The sequence below is a fragment of the Trachinotus anak genome, unplaced genomic scaffold, assembly GCF_046630095.1.
Source record: "Trachinotus anak isolate AG129_WGS33_773 ecotype Australia unplaced genomic scaffold, CSIRO_AGI_Tana_v1 ptg000010l, whole genome shotgun sequence".
In the NCBI taxonomy this organism is placed as follows: domain Eukaryota; kingdom Metazoa; phylum Chordata; class Actinopteri; order Carangiformes; family Carangidae; genus Trachinotus; species Trachinotus anak.
In genome coordinates, this window is record NW_027273861.1 from 4,942,501 (window position 1) to 4,960,752 (window position 18,252).

Genomic DNA, 18,252 nt, shown 5'->3' on the forward strand with positions numbered 1-18,252 from the left:
ACAGGAAATGTATTAGATCTAATGAGATAAAACTACAATGTAAAAATACTCAATTTACAGTAAATGGGGGGGAGTGATGAAGGATGGTGGGCCATATCCGCAAACAGTGGGGAGATAAAGGTCAGACTGCAGTGTCACCTTTATGGGGCAGTCTGCAGTAAACTGGGAGCAGTGAACCCCTGCTAGGAGGGACATTTCTCTGCTGGCCTCACATCTATGGGAATACATGTATATATGTGCATATACATGAGTATATACATACATACAGTTATGCATGTACATACATGCATAACTGTATGTATGTACACAGTAAATTTCGCAGTGTTAAATATGCAGTGTCAAAGTTCAGTGACTCTTTCAGAGTTATCACAACAACAGATTGAGTAGAATGCCCCCAGTGCTGGTGAAAATTCCCAGAGTTAGAAGACGTTGTGTTAATGTGACTCTGGAAAGCCCCGCCCACCTCCTCCGCGGTCAAACCGTCTAAGATTTTTCTCGACGCCATTTTCCTCCTCCTCGAACGACTGCGGTAAGTTTCTTGTTTTCACATATTAAACCACTTTTTATGATGGCATTTCAACAGAAATGCTTTGTTTTAAAAGAACATTGTGTTGTTGGCCGCCGTGTTTGAACTTGTTTTGTATCTTAACTAATTTGAGACGGCTACCATGACCGAGTGAATACCTAGCTTAAAATGCGCGAGTGTCCAACTTGACTATGTCCGCCAAAGGTAATTAACTTAACAATATGATGTGGCAAAATCATTTTGTTGTGTTAAACATGACTTAAGTTCAGGTGGAAATTGCCGTGGGTTGAGAAAAATAACGTGAATCCCCACATTGGCGGAATGGTTCAAATCAACAGTTAACATTAGCCTAACTGTGCAGTGTGCCAACTCCGGCGGGTTTTTTTTAACTGGTGACCAAACAAATCTACCAGCTAAGTTAATTACTTAATATTATATCAGCATTTGCCTGTGTTGGTGTGGGGAGTTGGCAAAATTAGCAACGGTTTACGTTAGTAACTAGTCTAACCTTGATATTAGTCTCACAGTGATTGAAATTATGGTAAATGAGGTCTTCTCAGTTTTGTAAATCAGTTTAGACTCGTAACGTTGTTTCAGCAATAAAATGGGACTATATCTGTTTTTGGAGCGATTTTTCCGCCAAGCCTACGGTAATGTAAAGTGCACAGACTCGTGTGTTTTATTTTGAAGTAGAAAGGGAAGTGGTCGTGTGAAATGCTGCTAACGTCGGGTTTTACGTCGTCCATCTTCCACTTTGCGTTCACGTTAAAGTGAAGTCACACACAAAATAATGATGATTTGGCGGTGAGGCACTGGAATCATACGTCGTCTGTTTGAGTGGTAACAGTGGACGCAGGTAACGATTTGTTAGCAGTAGTTGAAATATTCAGTGAAAAATAGGTCAGTAAAAGAGAAAACTTATGATCATATAGAGCTGCTGTCAAATCATCATCAAATTTGTGTTGCTACAGGTTGGGACACTGACCTCTCATCGATTTTGCTGCTGTTACACTTCCCCTCTCTGCCCAGGGTCGTAAGAGACCAGGAAAGGTGTCTGCTTCCCAAGTGGAGAAGCATCTCGTGGTCTTCAAGACGGTTTGTATTTGTTCCTAATTTTATCATTATTAATAAGCATATATGGTTGTGACAATGAGGAATTGTGTGCTGCAGGAACCATGTTGATTAGGGCCAGACTTGGTGATGTCCAAAAATTTGTAAGAATAACGGAACCAGATCTGAAGGAGTTTTTGATTGCAGGTAAGAAATTGACATTGGACTCGAGCTTTGCACTGGAAGCTGCTAAGAGTAGTTGTAATAGTAGCTTTTGAGTACAAATGTTACCACCTCTAATCACATTGAGTAACTTTGAATGCATGCTTTCTGTTTTACTTGGCTGGACACAGAAGCCAAGAACGTAAGAATTAACACACAAACACCAGAGCACAACAGGAATTATTTTTAGGTCACCAAAGGCCATAAAAAAGAATATAGTATGTAGTCCTTTTTAAAATCCCTACATGTTAAAGGGATGTATTCTCAACATGCTGAATTGATTTGCTCTTTGTTTGAAGTTGGTGGAATCCATTCTTACCAAGAAACCTGGTGGGGAACGCATAATGAATGAATATAATCGAACCAAGTCCCTGACAGATGAAACCAGAAGGAAAATGGTGAACATACTAGCAGCTGACATGACGGAGAAGAATGGGTAATTTTATAAATAGTTTTTATGTAACTCAGTGTGGCTTTTAGATTAAATTAAAATCTTTGTCAAATGCAATGCATAAAAAAATATTTTCTTTTTTTTTGTTTGTTTAATCTTGCAGTACATCACCACCCAGACAGGTGAAAGAAAAGTATGCCAGAGGAATTGTGAGCTTATTCCCCTACCTCAGTGATCCATTCTCCAGGACCGGTTATGTAAGCACACACTATAATGGCTGTGATAATGTTAAATGCTGCATTGAAACATTTTGATTTCTAACAGAGCATACTTTTAAAGGTTTAGAGGGTGGGGCAACAGGAAGGATGAAGGAGCAGAGAGGGAGGAGTGGTGGATTCATATTCAAAATGTCACTCTTTTTTTGTTTTGTCCAAATTCACTTAGAAGCACCTTAACTTAAAAAACTGTCTGCTGAGTCTCAGTTTTTCTTATCCTTTCACCCTCCAAGGAACATTTTTATGATGGCGAGAGTGGCACGGGGTACTTGGCCTGGAGGATTAAAACTATTCAGAGATCCACTGCTAGAGACAGACGATCATCATATGGAGGTAACACTTAAGTAAGACAAGGTTCTAAAAGTGTTGCACATAAATGATCTTTTTTACTTCAAACCATTTGATGTTCAAATGAAGTATGGTGCGACAGATGCTGCCTTATATGTTGTTCCATATTGCCATTTTATGCAGACCTAAGTGTCCTAAAGTGGTGGCATTGTTGGGCTGAAAGACGGAAAAGATGTAACTGTTGTTTTTTATACAGACTTGAGATAAGCTGTTTGGCACACCTGCAACCATCTACCTCAAATGTTATAGTTACAGTTGACTTCGAGGCCTGTAATGGCATGGCAAGTACACCGTTACACATCTTTACTGTTACATTGTGCTTGGTGTTGTGAATGTGAACAAGCTGTTGTATTGGGGTGCCTGGCATGGCAGGCACAACCATTGCACAACTATTCACTTTTTTTTTTGCGTAACATGAACAGTTTAAGTGCTTTTGTACAACTAAAGGTTGATTTCAAATGTTAAATGCATCTCCAAAAGGTATTTTTGTACAATAAAAAGTGAAAAGTTAAATGAATTTTTGTGGTTAACTTGTTTTTATTCAATGCTACATTTTCAGTATTTAATTATGGATGGAGGCAATTTGACACTAGAATAGTGTAAAAATAACACTACATATTTATCTGTCCAGTGTTAGAATTAGACTCTATCTGAGTTGGTTTTTCACAGCAACAGAGTAAATCATCAACACAGTAGTGTGTAAAATCAACACTTATCAGAGTTATATGAGCCTCCAGTGTTAACCTTCAATAAGTCAATTTAGTGTTAAAAAGCATTAGAATCAGAGTTGAATTGTCACCACAGTAGAGTAACTTATCAACACTGCTTAGAGTCATATTTACTCTCCCCAGAGTTATTTAACCTGTAGTGTTAAGTTTTTATTAACACTGTACAGTGTTGGCCAGTGTTAATTCTTTCCTCAATTTTGAGTTAATTTTACTCTGAAATTTTAACACTATGGAAAGAGTTAATTTAACACCAACTCTGAAAAGGACCAAATACACTTGGACACAGTATTAAATTTAACTCTAAGTGTTGATTTCACTCACCCGTTCACTCATCCACTCACACACCCATTCACTCACCCATTCACTCATCCCCTCACACACCCACTCACTCACTCACTCACTCACCCATTCACTCATCCTCTCACACACCCACTCACTCACTCACCCACCCATTCACTCATCCTCTCATTCACTCACTCACTCACTCACCCATTCATATGCCCATTCACTCATCCATTCACTCATCCTCTCACACACCCACTCACTCACTCACCCACCCATTCACTCATCCTCTCACACACCCACTCACTCACTCACTCACTCACTCACTCACTCACCCATTCACTCATCCATTCACTCATCCTCTCACACACCCACTCACTCACTCACTCACTCACTCACTCACTCACTCACTCACTCACTCACTCACTCATTCACTCATCCATTCACTCATCCTCTCACACACCCACTCACTCACTCACCCACCCATTCACTCGGGCTCTGGAGCTCCGGATCCCGCACCCCCACTGGTCGGCAGCCGCTCAATCCTAAAGGAGAGCCGGACACCGCATAGCCGGATATAACCGCTATGCTTCCGATCACCCAGCTTCCGGGGCATCCACCGCAGCCTTGTGCAAGGTGGACTCGCTTCGGCTGCCGTCCCTAGCAGCCGAGAGCGGTCGTCCATCCGGCCACCAGAGCCTCCCGCCGCGACTCCCCTGAGGGAGCGCGGCGACTGACCGCGGACTCGGCTCCTATTTACATCGTCCGGTCCGTGAACTTCATGACGTCTGTGATGGCGTCACAAACCTTTTTCTGATTTCTGTTCAACTGGAGCTCAGGTGACGTCTCCTGGTGGCTGCCATGGCTCTGGGTAACTAAGAAGAAAATTATCAATGAGCTTTTGAACTTATTGATTTCCATTCACCGAAGAAATCCAACACTTTGGTCTGTTTGGTGTCAAACAGTCGGTCCACTGCTCCTTCCTTTTCTTCCTCAGGATCTGGCTGGAAGCACAAATGTAGGCGGTCTGCTTGAGTAGACATGAAACTAGGAGGGTGTTGTGAGTGCAGCTCTCAGGAAGGATGGGTCTCAACCCGTCTGCAGAGTTATATTCGGTGTGTTTTGTCAGTTATCAAGTGGCTCCATGTGATCACAGCTGATGGAGGCTACAGTCCAGTGAGAGCTGGACTCTGATACCATTTACTCTACAATAGTTGACTCTTCATATGACGCTCACTGTCTCTGTAGATTATTCACTGCATCAACACCGAACCTATAGATGCCTGCTTTTTCATATGGCTGTCAATATATTTCTATTTTTATATTTCTATTTAATGAACCAAAATTCCAGTCTGCTTAGTTATCAATGAGTTGTCACCGTGAGAGGCTGCTCCGTATGAATCCGAAATCAGTCATTTTCCACAAGTCAAGGTAAACTTTAGTACTAAGTGATAACTTACTGTTAATAGATAACTGCATGGATGTCCACATGTGGAAAATATTACACACACGAATGTAATGTACACACGGATAATAATGACATGTTACTGGAACTGAAGTTACCGTGTGCTAGCTTACACAGAGTGTAAGCTAACTGTAGCTAACTGTATGTGAGCTAACTGTAGAGTAGCAGTAGTATAACATCTTGTGGTAAAAGCATAGATTGTAAATGGTAAAACACTTAACTGATGTGTTTTAAAATCGGTTCTGACTTCATGAGTGTTAACGATGACAGCGGGTTGTCGGTGTCGTTGAGTTACAAAGCGATAACGTTATTACAGTGAACTGTGGAGACCTGCAGGTCCAGCAGATCAGTGTTATTGAATGTTTATTGTCGCAGAGCAATCGATCGTCACTTGAGTGAGCGTTAACATTAAGTGTGGTCCATTGTTTTTAGTTTTTCGTTAATTTCATCGTTAAAAACAGGCGTCAAAACATCTGTTGGAATTATTCTCTCTCTTTCAGAACAAGTAACATCACTGTCTGCTTGGATTGATTATTGCATCTGCACCCACTCAATGCCACTGAAGTGAGTGTTAGTTTCTATTATATTATCTAGAGTAACACCAAGGACAAAGAATATTAAATTTCTACAGAGCTGGTCTGTCTTTCCATCAGAGGCACCTGAACTGGAAGTGGTTTTCTAGCATCATTATCACCATCCATTTGAGAACTAAGGATGTTGTCCATGCAGCCTCCTTTCTCCACAGCCAGATGAATGGAAACAAATACTGCTCCATACATGAGGTCCTCCTTCTGTTGGCAGTGGTCCTTCAGCTTTCAGCGTGGATACCTTTCAAAGGTATCCACAGTAAAAGACTATAGTTCAGACATGATGGATCAGTTAATCACATACATAAACCAGCTGTCAGGATAACTGCGTAAATGTTTACTTCAGTTTAGAAATATTGTGTTTGCACTTACAGCATCAAATGAATGAACTGCTACATGTTATGTACTAATGTTGTTTTCCACATTGTGTATTATACAGAACTTCCAACCGTATTGTGATGATGGGGGTGAATGAACAGAGCTTCTACATAGAGACTCTAACGTGTGTCTTTTGTGCACGACACATCAACACACCACAGTTAACACTTGACTTCATGGTGACATAATCTCTAGGGTCCTTCAAATGATGACATATCTGATTGTCCAGTAATAAGAATATCTGGGTCGAATAAAAAGCACAGATCCGGTAAATGCTATTGTTACTATCTGCCGCTTGTGAACTGAGGACCTGATCAGAAGATGTAGTAATGTGTCTTCTGTTGTTCCAGTCAGCATAATGTGCAATCTACATGTTAACCACATTTAAATTACGTTAAGGTTAAGTTAACCTGAACTTTCACAACATCCAAACTGACATTTTTTTAACTTGCATGAATGGAGCTCAACATGAGCCCAACACACTAACGCAGTTCACTTCGACTGGTTCCCGTGTTCCAGAAACACAATAATAACGTCGGTACCTTAACATACGTTATATGCACATTTTAGTTGGGCTTTTAACATTATATTCAAACATGTATTAACACCTCTAGAGTAAACACAGGTCACCATCCCGGCGGAGCCCGGTCCTGTTAGCATAGAAAACGCTTGGTAATCAGCTAGCGCTAGCTAGCTTGCTAGCTGGGTTAGCAAGGTGCATTTGTAATTTATCCACACTACGATATCAATTGGAAATTGGGATGCTAATTTTGGCTAGCGAAAACACGCTTAAGCTAAAAATAAAATGTACTTACCGTATAATCTGATCAGCCGATTGCTTAGAGTGTCTTTTGGTTCAAGCAGACGCTGAACAATGCTCACATTTTAGCTGAACAAAAAGTTAAAACTAATTTTCAAGAACTGAAAACACGATGCCGGTCTGTGTAACTGTATGTGGAAAACTCCAGGACGAAAACACTACACCCAAAAACAAGTTCACGGCCAATTCAACATCGTTGGTTCTGTGAGACATGTGTCAATCATACGTTAACCACGCCCTAATGCATACACTACTTTATCGTCTATTTTAATTTAAATGGGACTATAATTTTAAAAATGAACATCATGTTGTATTGAAGAAGACGTGGAACTAGCGATTGAGACCATAAACTCGTTATGAAAACGTTTACTGGGCTCATAAACCAAGTGAGAAGTAGGGTCATTTTCTCACAGACTTCTTTTTGCAACCAGTGGAGTCGCCCCCTGATGGTCAGTAGGTAGAATGCAGGTTTAAGGCACTTCCGCATTGGCTTCATTTCCCGGAGCCATTTTTATAAACAGTCTATGGTCAGAGTCCAGCTCTCACTGGACTGTAGCCTCCATCAGCTGTGATCACATGGAGCCACTTGATAACTGACAAAACACACCGAATATAACTCTGCAGACGGGTTGAGACCCATCCTTCCTGAGAGCTGCACTCACAACACCCTCCTAGTTTCATGTCTACTCAAGCAGACCGCCTACATTTGTGCTTCCAGCCAGATCCTGAGGAAGAAAAGGAAGGAGCAGTGGACCGACTGTTTGACACCAAACAGACCAAAGTGTTGGATTTCTTCGGTGAATGGAAATCAATAAGTTCAAAAGCTCATTGATAATTTTCTTCTTAGTTACCCAGAGCCATGGCAGCCACCAGGAGACGTCACCTGAGCTCCAGTTGAACAGAAATCAGAAAAAGGTTTGTGACGCCATCACAGACGTCATGAAGTTCACGGACCGGACGATGTAAATAGGAGCCGAGTCCGCGGTCAGTCGCCGCGCTCCCTCAGGGGAGTCGCGGCGGGAGGCTCTGGTGGCCGGATGGACGACCGCTCTCGGCTGCTAGGGACGGCAGCCGAAGCGAGTCCACCTTGCACAAGGCTGCGGTGGATGCCCCGGAAGCTGGGTGATCGGAAGCATAGCGGTTATATCCGGCTATGCGGTGTCCGGCTCTCCTTTAGGATTGAGCGGCTGCCGACCAGTGGGGGTGCGGGATCCGGAGCTCCAGAGCCCGAGTGAATGGGTGGGTGAGTGAGTGAGTGGGTGAGTGAGAGGATGAGTGAATGGATGAGTGAATGAGTGAGTGAGTGGGTGAGTGAGTGAGTGAGTGAGTGAGTGAGTGAGTGGGTGAGTGAGAGGATGAGTGAATGGATGAGTGAATGAGTGAGTGAGTGAGTGAGTGAGTGAGTGGGTGTGTGAGAGGATGAGTGAATGGGTGAGTGAGTGAGTGAGTGAGTGAGTGAGTGAGTGAGTGAGTGAATAGGCGTGTGAGTGAATGGATGAGTGAATGGGCATGTGAATGGGTGAGTGAATGGGTGAGTGAGTGAGTGAATGGGTGTATGAATCATTGAGTGAATGGGCATGTGAATGGGTGGGTGAGTGAGTGAGTGAGAGTATGCATGTGTGAAAGAGTGAGTGGATGAGCGAGTGAATGGCCATGAGAATGAGTGAGTGAATGAGTGAAAAATAAAATAAAGTGAAATAAAGTAAAACAAAATACAAAACAATAAAATAAGTTTGACTGTAAAACTAAACTCTATTTTTGGATTTTGTATATTTTTTCAGTTTGCTTTGTTACTCAATATTACTCATAGTTGTGCTTCTGAATATGAATCTAATTAATCTAATAACTGACAAATTTCAGTTCACACTTGACATTTTTAATTCAGTGCAGTGAAACAGCGTCTGAAGCTTAAATATTCACATTTATTCCTCTCAGTGATGGAAATAATGAGGTTATCATCTATTAATTTACAAAACCACTAACATCCATTTATTACAAATATTTACATATGTTACAAAATATGCCCACACTCATTAAAATTGGTATAATCTGGAGTCATCAATAAATACCAAAAATCAATCAGCCCAATTAATGAAGCATTAACAAGAAAAAGAATCATCTGTGGAGATAAAATGTGTCAACACAAGAGGACTGTGCAGCAGTGCAAGTCACAGACTCAGAGGCAGAACCACAACAAGGCTGTTTCAGTGACTTCAGTAAGAGACCTGCCCCTCTTCACTTCATCCAGCCTGAACCTCCAGCACGTAGACAGGGTTCATTTCACGCAGAGAGACACCATCTTCAGTATTGCCTCCCTGCAGAGTAATTCACATGAATCAGACAAGCAGACAGGCTTTGAGTGACATTTAGATTCTGAACACTGATGCAGCTGATCTGGAGAAACAGAATTAAAATGACAAACCTGACAAACGGGATGTACGACAGACTGTACCTGGATACAAAACACACTTATGTCACACTCAGACATTAATTTCAGACTGAAGCAATCAGTTAAAACTCAACAGAAACTGGGACTTACCAGGAAAATGACAAGACTTGCAGGATGCAAAATAACAAAGCAAGTCCAAAGTTCTTCCACTGTAAGAAGGACATACTGCCATGAAAGACTGGTGCTGAACAACACTGTACCATTTACTTCACTGTGAACAATCAACAAATTAGTTGTTAACTAAAGTTAGAAAGTGATAACTGTTGTCTTTTTGCAGTGAGCTCACTCACCCAGAAGGCTGCGCAGAGAGTCAGCACAAGGCACGTCTATGAATGAATGAGTGAGACACGAGTAATCAGCAACCTGCTCTTTCTGGACATCGATACTGGTTGGCTTTATTTCAACTATTTTGAATTTAGTTAAATGTATTATTAACCATTTTTCATATTTGAGTCCAGTTCTCCAGTGCACTTGAACTTCGTAGCATGTTTTTTGTACAATGACAATAAAGAATCTTATCTTATGATTGAAGTTGCTGTATTTATTTATTCATTTATTTTTATATTTTATGATTTCTACAGCAAACAGAGTTTCTTTTTCATATATGAAGTTAATTTCTTGGACAAATAAGAAACAAAAATGCAGAATTCTCAGTTTTCCATCCAGCAGCATGTCATCACGTTTTCCTTTAGAAGTCTATGGACTGAGGGAAAAGGAGGCTGTGCAGAAAAAAACCTTCTCAATGTAAAGATCAGTAACAGAGTGTGTCAGAGAGCAGAGGGATAAATCTCAACACTTACAATCATGATAGTGGTGGCCAGCGCTCTCGTTTTGTCACACATCCTTTTCAGCTGCTTCAGTGGCCCCATCAGAAACATGGTGCTGTTCCACAGGGTCATAGTAGCACATGTGTAAAAATGTTTACATTCAGTATGTGTACACTGCAACCACTGGTGCTCACTCCCTCTTAAATAAGGCGACCACAGCTCCACTGACCTGCACAGAGCACATATGTTTCCAAAAGTGTAAAAGACGATGAAGAGCGTGAGTCCGATCTTGGGGAGGAAGAGCACACCAACTCCCTGCAGGGCAGAGTGAAAAGAGACAGCTGATTCCTCCCCCCAGTGATTCACACATCAGCTGCAGGTTTTTATCTGTGAGCTGCAGCCGGGCAGGACGGGTTAGTGCTGCCGGCTGAATGATCAGCACATCTTCCACATTCCTCAGAGCAAGAAGAACCTGTAAGGTCACACCACCTCTCCCTGCGCCCTTCTTCCTCCTCCCGTGGACCATAATAACGCACCAGGTGTAGATCCACACACAAACTAATACAGATCCTTACCAAAATTGTGCAGGCGGCCCCCACCACAAAACAGGCGACGAATCCCTTCACCCGTGTGCCCCAGCCCAGAGTGGAGGCTTCATTCATGGTCTGCATTGACAGAGGTTCAGCCATCAGTCGGTGTCTCACAGTTTAAAGTGTAAAATGAAGTCAGAGTTAAGTTTTACCTCCAAAACGGTTCGGTCATCCCTGCGCGCCTCCTCTCCACTTAAGACCGACTTTAATTTATCCATGGCTGGGGATCGACACTCGCCCGGCTCGGTGTAAAATGTGATCGTTTCCTGGAGCGACAGAGAAAATTAGACGGTTTCCTCAAATCTGTGTGGATGGACAGCAACGTCACATGGCTGCTGGGAGTCTGACTGCTTACCTGGCCAGGTGGATGACTTCAGTTTAGTCACACCTGAGCTGAGCAGAAGGAGCAGCGGCAAGAGGTCTCACTCTGATCGTGTTTTCCAAAAATTCAGCATGTTATAAAAATACTTACTTTTTAATATCTCAGTTTATTGTCTTTTATTTGTTTATTGTTTTTGTTTGTTTTTCTTTATTGTATTGATTATAAAGTACTGTCCCCTTAGATTCATGTAGGCTATAGGTCATTAGGTATTCAACCAACCTCTATATGTAGCACTTAATTACTGACACTTGCTGACTTTATGGACATAATCCCACAGTCAAGGAAAGTTTCATAAATAGTTTCAAACATTTTATCATCAATCAACGGAAAAATAATCAGAAACTATTTTGATTGTGAATAAATTGTTTGAGTATATTTATGTGCAACAGTATTCCTTATAGCTTTTTAATTGTGATGGTTTGCTTTTCTCCTGTGTTTATGTGATAATTAGCTAGATATATTTGGGTTTTAGGCTGTTACTATGATCATAACAGTTTAGAGATGAAACTATTGATTTATTAAGAAAATAACCAAAATCTTAATCAATAATGACAATCATCAGTTGTAGTCCTAATATAGGCCTACAACTTCTTTTTTTTTTTTTTTAAAGTTTGTTGTATATCAGACTGCTTTTTACAACAAAAGTAATTTGCAGCAAAGAAATCTTCAGTGTCAAAGCCAGGGCTATAAGACCTGGGCCACCTTGTTAAGCAGTCAGTGATTAGTCGCCTTCACCATAGAAGATCTTTGTTGATGCATGCTGCCAGTGGATACAGTCTGAATATTGTTCTGACAAAAGTAAGCCTGCATGGACAATTTATCAGCCATAGGATAGAATGACTACCTCCTGCTGGGATGATTATCTGAGTGATCATTTGGGTTTAATGTGATGTTATTAATATAGTGATAAATGGTAAATAACCTTTATAATAATATTAATAATAATATAATAATATAATAATCCTATTGTAACCATTTAAATGGTTGGAAAGTGTATGATAAGATTACTATAAACACTGTGTTTCCTACCACTGACACACTGTTATAATAATAAGCCACACTGAATAAATTCTGCACAAATGAACACATTCATGATTTAGTCTGCAGTCATGTCAAATAGGAACATTTAGACATTTAAAGACTTTTAATAAAATCCTTATTGTTTGGCATTGGGTTTGACTCACATGTATGACTCAACTTCCTAACATTATGAAACAAAAAAGCCACATAAAAATACCTTCAAGTAATGTCTGCTGTACTGATGATGATCTCTGTCTTCTCCACAAGGTGGCACTACTTAACAACAACAAGAAAAGTAAGGCAGGTCAAATGGAAAGCATGCAATCCATAAAGGTACTCTCATGAGTTCACTTATACTCTATGTGCAAATTAATATTAAATGGATATGACAGAATATATGCAAAGTATTAGGCCACAGCAAAATAAATAGCAATGAACAATAGGAGTAAGGCTAAAGGGGGCATACAGCTGATTAAATAAGGCAGAGGTAGAGATATATTTCTAAAGGAAAGCATCCAGAAACCATGTCCTTATCCCTTTTTGGTCTGCATGTCTTGCTTCTAGTCCTATTGCTGCAGACATTATATCCCTGAATTAACTGTGATATACATGAGTGACAATGTAGGTTAACAACAGTCCTCTTTATAAAATCTCGTCCTCTGACTCTGGGTCCCTCTCTCTGGGCTTCAGAAGTCCCATTTCCATCGGAGGAGTCCTCTTCAATCTGGAACGTACCACACTACAGAGAAAGCACAACAAACACCACATTAGAGTCGCTGCAGTTGTTAATCCCAGTCTGGATGAATTTGTAAAACTTCCAGGTAAAATACTCAAGCAGCAGCTTATGGGCTGTGTGGTATGGAGCAGGTTCTCACCAGCTGACGGTGCAATAGAGCACGCTCACAACGAGCATGGCGAAGGCAAGGTGCCAGGAGTAACACATGGTGATGAACATCATATTGTTGTGATCCTTCAGGTCCCACTCTGGGCCGCTGGGAGGGTACAGCACAAAGCCGATCTGTGTGCAAAGAGAGGGTAACGCCAGGAGTTAGGACACACTTCTGCCATGAACTTCTGCTCATACATGCACACTTTCATATATACCTGCCAGAACCAGCTCCCCTGCAGGATAGTGAGGGTGCACCGCAGCAGCTCCAGAATGATGTTGCCTCGGTGGAAGACCTCCAGGCAGGCGACAAGAGCCTGTCCAAAGACGGCATAGAGCAGGAGCTGATGTACATGGACGTCCAGCATACTTCTGCCATGGAGATGGTAGAGGAAAAGAAATCCTGTATAAACAAAGGAGAGTCATCATGGATACATATATGAGAAAAATAAAATATCTTTTTATCCATTTATTGCTTTGTTCGTATGATGCTGCTATTTGTCAATCTGACAAACTGTCAAACGACATCTTGTGCCTTTTCTGTCTCTTTTGATTTAATAAAATAGATCTTAATGCAGGATATCATCTATGTCCAACATCTAAATCAGTGATTCCCAACCAGAGCTACTTGTGCCCCAGTACTTCTCCAGTTACATGGAAATATTAGAGTAGAGAAGCTCAATACTTAGCAAGCAGAGAAGTCAAAACAGATAAAAAGCTCAAACTGTTAACTTAGGTAAAAGCAATGGATAAATGGTTAAAATAGCTATACATTTACATTTACATTTACTCATTTGGTAGACGCTTTTATCCAAAGCGACTTACAAGTGAAGGGCATCAGTTAAGCTTCAGTAATAAGGAGTGCAGGAGTGCAAGGAGGTTGTATAAGGAAGGACACCAAAAGTGCATAGTAAGTGCTCGTTAGACATCGTCAGGTTTTAGGAAAGGAGGTGCTCTCAGAAGAGATGAGTTTTCAAGACATTACTGAGAATAGAGAGGGACACCTCTAGTCTGATAAACTTGGTAGTTCGTTCCATCATCGGGGAACCACAGATGAGAACAGTCTGGACTGAGATTGTCTTGTGTGCAGGGATGGTGATGCCTGACGACATTCCCTGGAGGAACACGGCGGCCGAGAAGGAGCATAAGGCTGAATGATTGAGTTCAAGTAGATGGGCGCAGACCCAGAAGTCACTCACAGAAATACAGATTGGCTAAATTAGTGAATAAAGGGTTCAAACAGTTACAACAGTTAGCTAAAAGTAATTTAGCTAAAACCTCAGTTAACAATTAAACAGTTAAAACAGTTAGCTAAAAGAACTGGATAAATGGCTGCTATATTAGCTCAAAGTGAAAGGTAATGGAAAAATAGATAAGTTAATACATGCAGAGTTGAACTAATTAAATGTGATGAATACACAGTTCAGTTATAGTTAACATTCTTTAAAGTAATGTATGTGTAATGTAAAGCAAAATAGTTAAAATAGCTATAGATTGCTAAACTAATGACTAAAAGTAATGGATTAATGGTTCAAATTCATCCCTTAAACTAATGCACACAGTTCAAATAGTTAACATTAGCTAAAAGTAATGGATAAAATAATTAAAATAATGATAGCTAAATTAATTAGTAAACAGTTAACATAGTTTTAACTTTAGCTAAAAGTAATTTAGCTAAAACTTTAGCTAGAGGTAATGAATAAACTGCTTCAATAGTTAAGAGTCATGGCGAAATGGTTAAAATTAATTTCTAAAACTAATGCATACAGTTCAAATAGTTAACGTTAGCTAAATGTAATGGATAAATGGTTAAAATTAACAGCTAAAAGTGACAGATGATGATGCAGCGAAAAGTAATAGACAAGTTGTTGCAATAATAGCTGTAGATGGCTAAAAGTAATGGATAAATAGTTTTTAAAAATAGCTAAACGTAACTGATGAAGACTAGCTAAACATAGCTCAATAAATAAATTAATATAATAAATAAACAGTTTGAAACAATATTGTGAATAGTTTTAATCCATTGTAAAATCAGTTCAGATGAACACATTTGGGAAATGATAGGTGTTGTTAAAGAGGGGATTCTTGAGTACATCTGTTGGGGCTGTGGGGTACATCTCACAATATGGTTGGGAACCACTGATCTAAATGAATACATTAAAATGAAAACTGGAAAATAAAAATGTCCCTTTTTTTACCTTCATTAAAGAAAGCGATGGCCAGCATTAACCTATCCAGTGCCAAAGGGGCAGCCTCTGTGGTGTGGATAATCAGAGACACAGTCCCGGCCAGGCCAAAGAAGAGGTACATGGTGGCGTGCTGCCAGTTCATCAGCTGCTCCCAGTGTTTCTCTGCAAAGTCGTACAACTGGAGCCTCGGTCCATCTGCAGCAAATTGCTCTGCCAGAATCCCTGGGGAACATGGCAGAGGAAACACTCAGATCTCCTTCATGAAAGAGTGGATACTGTAAACACATTTGTTTTCATACTGTAGCTGCACAATAAGGACTGCCATTAAAGACCTCATGAAGCTCATAGCACTTTACAGTATTTCCTAAATGTTTTCTAAGAGAATACAGAGACCTGTTTACCAACAAAAGAGAAGAAGAGTATGACAGAGCTCTCGATGATCTCCAGGCGGCGCTGTGAGGCTCTGCTGGCCAGTCGAGTGGAGCCAATGTTTTTGTTCCTGCGGCTGGCGTGCCAGAGGGAGTACTTCCCTGTCCACCAGATCCCAGCTACGAGGAAGAAGCTCCCAGGGAGTGCATGGCCCTTGAAGCTCCCCATGACTCGCAACCCCTGAAACATGGGAGGAAGCAGATCTTTTAGCAGTCGCTATGGACAGTTGAAGAATTACCATTGCTCCTCTCTAAATAATGTAAAACCCTTTCTTAATTCTTGCATTACAGCAGAAAACAAAGATCTTTACTCAGCACAAATTAGGGTTTATTCTCAATATTGTCTCTATATCACATCAGCAAGTAAAGAACAAGTAGAAATGTATCCAAACAAAAAAGATAATTTCACCTCATATACAACTTGGCATATATACATTATACAACGTGTTCTTCCAGTAGCATGAGGGTGCAGAATATTTTTAGCTGGCACAAGCGAAGGACTAAGAAATGAGAAGGGAAAAGTGCAGGAGTGCCTGCAATTTAGTTAAACAGCATAATCAGCTATAATTAGTGTGTGCGTTGGCAAAAGCCCCTCAGCTTACCTCGGTAGAAGTGTGACTACACAGGGAAAGAAAGCTGTTAAAGCGTCAAGAGGCTTGTGCCTTTACCCTTAAACATGCGAAGCTGCAGAGCAGTTTTCCTGTGGTATACCACGGCTCACTCCATGAGCTACTACTGATCACATGCTCACCTCAGTAATGATTAGCCATCATTTCCTTAGCAATTAAAACAGCTTGTGATTGATGTGTGCTGTTGTCTGTGGGTGCAACCCAGCCCAGTCTATTCCCACATTCTCTCAGAGGAACAAACGTACGTCCAATAAAAGGAAAAATTATCAAAAACAACCAGGCTACCATTTCAAAGTCACGGTTGTACCCTCTTTGATCTGTTGTGTGCCCGCTCATGATGTCATTGTAAATATGAAATGAGTATTAAGAGATTTATGAACCTGCTTGACTTCAGTCCACTTAGTAATGAATAATGCTTTGTAAACTCTGAGAGCAAAGCAGGAGTGTTATCAATAGTGAGCAGAGAATAAGAATAAGGTGCATGGCTGTAGTTTCTTTTGTGATGGAGATGACAGACAATGTTCTGCCCAGCAGCAACAAAGCGAACCTTTTGAAAGAGGACAGGCAATACAAACAGATTGTTTCAGATGTTAAACTGAACTCATCCGTGTCACACGGCCCTTTGCCCGTGCATCCTCCACAGACTGAGGAAAACACTTCAGTCGCCATGGCAATCACTCCAACATGGCACTGAGTGCTGCTGAAAGACCATCGAGTGTCTGGCTGATTTAATCAGCAACAACATCTGTGCTGTGTTGTTCCCACATTCAGTCAGGGATCTCAGTAAATTAATACACATTTTTATTGTAGTTCGTGTTTAAAAGTAACTGTGCACATTTACTCCGATCTTGTCAAGAGCAAATTTGAGGCACTTGAGGTGCTTTACTTGAGACTTACAGTTCAGCTCAGAGCGATGTACTTTTTCCTCCATTACATTTATTTAACTGCTAGTTACAAATGACATTATTACTTTTCTACGTATATTACATTAATCGTGATTATACATAGTCTTTAAAGATTATGAAACCATTTATGAAACCACCTGTGCAGTGAGTGAGAAGACAAACCTATAGACATTTGTCTTACTGTCAGTCCTACATACAGTAATCACACTGAGACACACTGGACTTTGTGAAATGATAACTGAGTATTTTGGTCTTCTCTCTAGAACCTTTTTTAGTAGTTACTGCAAAAAAATGGGATATAAATGATGAGGCTGTTAAAATAACCGACCCCAACTGTTGCAAAGAGAAACTGGGCTTTTAAAACCAAAGGCACATCTTAGAGAGATTATACTCTAATGAGTAAAGTGCTCACTTTGTTTTTCACTCTGGAAGAAGTGACAGAAGCTGTTTACACACGGTGGCCTGCTGAAAACTCATGAAATGTTTGATCATCAGATTTCAGTATCAGTAGGTAGATGTGCGCTGTGGTTCACTGAGCCTGACTTCAGCCCCACATCTTACTATGCTGACACGTTTGTTGTTTTTCTCAAGTATAAAGACAATAAGTGACTTAGTGGAGGCAGTGGTGTAGGTTACAGGTTGTATCTGTGTGTCATAAAGCTACTGTACAAGTTACAGTAGGCTTGAATTCCTACACAGTAAAAAAAAAAAAAAAAAAAAAAAAAAGGGGGGGGGGGGGTCTTACCCAAGAGTATTTGTTTCTGGAGATGAAAAGTAGCTGGAAGTATATTCAGGCAGAAAAATCAAAGCATCCTCATATATTCTTCAGACAAATCATTTCCGGTGGCAGATAAAAGATTGGTCTGGCTCTTCAGCAGTAGACATGGAGCAAACAGCAGCCTCCTCGCCACACTCGCCTTTTTTCTCCTCACTTT

General features: G+C 40.7%; 2 protein-coding genes and 1 long non-coding RNA gene across 3 annotated transcripts in view; 1 reads left to right on the plus strand and 2 right to left on the minus strand.

Annotated features, from left to right (window-relative positions):
- Window positions 1-1,917, plus strand: part of LOC139626651 (uncharacterized) — a 2,202-nt gene extending 285 nt beyond the window's left edge. The window contains exons 1-3 of the long non-coding RNA XR_011692370.1: window positions 1-529; window positions 1,498-1,621; window positions 1,697-1,917. The exon at window positions 1-529 is cut by the window's left edge and continues 285 nt beyond it. This is a non-coding gene — a long non-coding RNA (uncharacterized lncRNA). The remainder of the gene's footprint in view (window positions 530-1,497; window positions 1,622-1,696) is intronic.
- Window positions 1,918-8,974: 7,057 nt separating this feature from the next.
- On the minus strand, window positions 8,975-11,230 carry sft2d2a (SFT2 domain containing 2a). The gene is made up of 8 exons (XM_071487070.1): window positions 11,031-11,230; window positions 10,864-10,953; window positions 10,518-10,603; window positions 10,322-10,403; window positions 9,812-9,847; window positions 9,612-9,670; window positions 9,495-9,524; window positions 8,975-9,387 (listed from the first exon to the last, which is right to left on the minus strand). The coding sequence occupies exons 1-8, from the start codon at window positions 11,094-11,096 to the stop codon at window positions 9,348-9,350; spliced, it is 489 nt and encodes a 162-aa protein (XP_071343171.1). The 5' UTR covers window positions 11,097-11,230; the 3' UTR covers window positions 8,975-9,347.
- A 1,151-nt stretch (window positions 11,231-12,381) lies between these two features.
- tmem45a (transmembrane protein 45a) lies at window positions 12,382-18,252 on the minus strand. Its single transcript, XM_071487069.1, has 6 exons — window positions 18,063-18,252; window positions 15,757-15,964; window positions 15,365-15,577; window positions 13,385-13,569; window positions 13,156-13,298; window positions 12,382-13,019 (listed from the first exon to the last, which is right to left on the minus strand). Exons 2-6 carry the CDS (start codon window positions 15,950-15,952, stop codon window positions 12,923-12,925), a joined length of 834 nt encoding a protein of 277 aa, XP_071343170.1. The 5' UTR covers window positions 15,953-15,964; window positions 18,063-18,252; the 3' UTR covers window positions 12,382-12,922.

Bases quoted from the DNA above. Each gene is read 5' to 3' on its own strand.
- sft2d2a (XM_071487070.1), bottom strand. From the start codon at position 11,096: ATGGATAAATTAAAGTCGGTCTTAAGTGGAGAGGAGGCGCGCAGGGAT. The intron at 10,954-11,030 runs GTAAAACTTAAC...CTGTCAATGCAG, and splicing joins ATGACCGAACCGTTTTGGAG to ACCATGAATGAAGCCTCCAC. The intron at 9,671-9,811 runs GTGAGTGAGCTC...TCCTTCTTACAG, and splicing joins CTCTCTGCGCAGCCTTCTGG to TGGAAGAACTTTGGACTTGC.
- tmem45a (XM_071487069.1), bottom strand. From the start codon at position 15,952: ATGGGGAGCTTCAAGGGCCATGCACTCCCTGGGAGCTTCTTCCTCGTA. The intron at 13,570-15,364 runs GTAAAAAAAGGG...TTGTTTATACAG, and splicing joins CATCGCTTTCTTTAATGAAG to GATTTCTTTTCCTCTACCAT. The intron at 13,020-13,155 runs GTGAGAACCTGC...CTTTCTCTGTAG, and splicing joins CTCTATTGCACCGTCAGCTG to TGTGGTACGTTCCAGATTGA.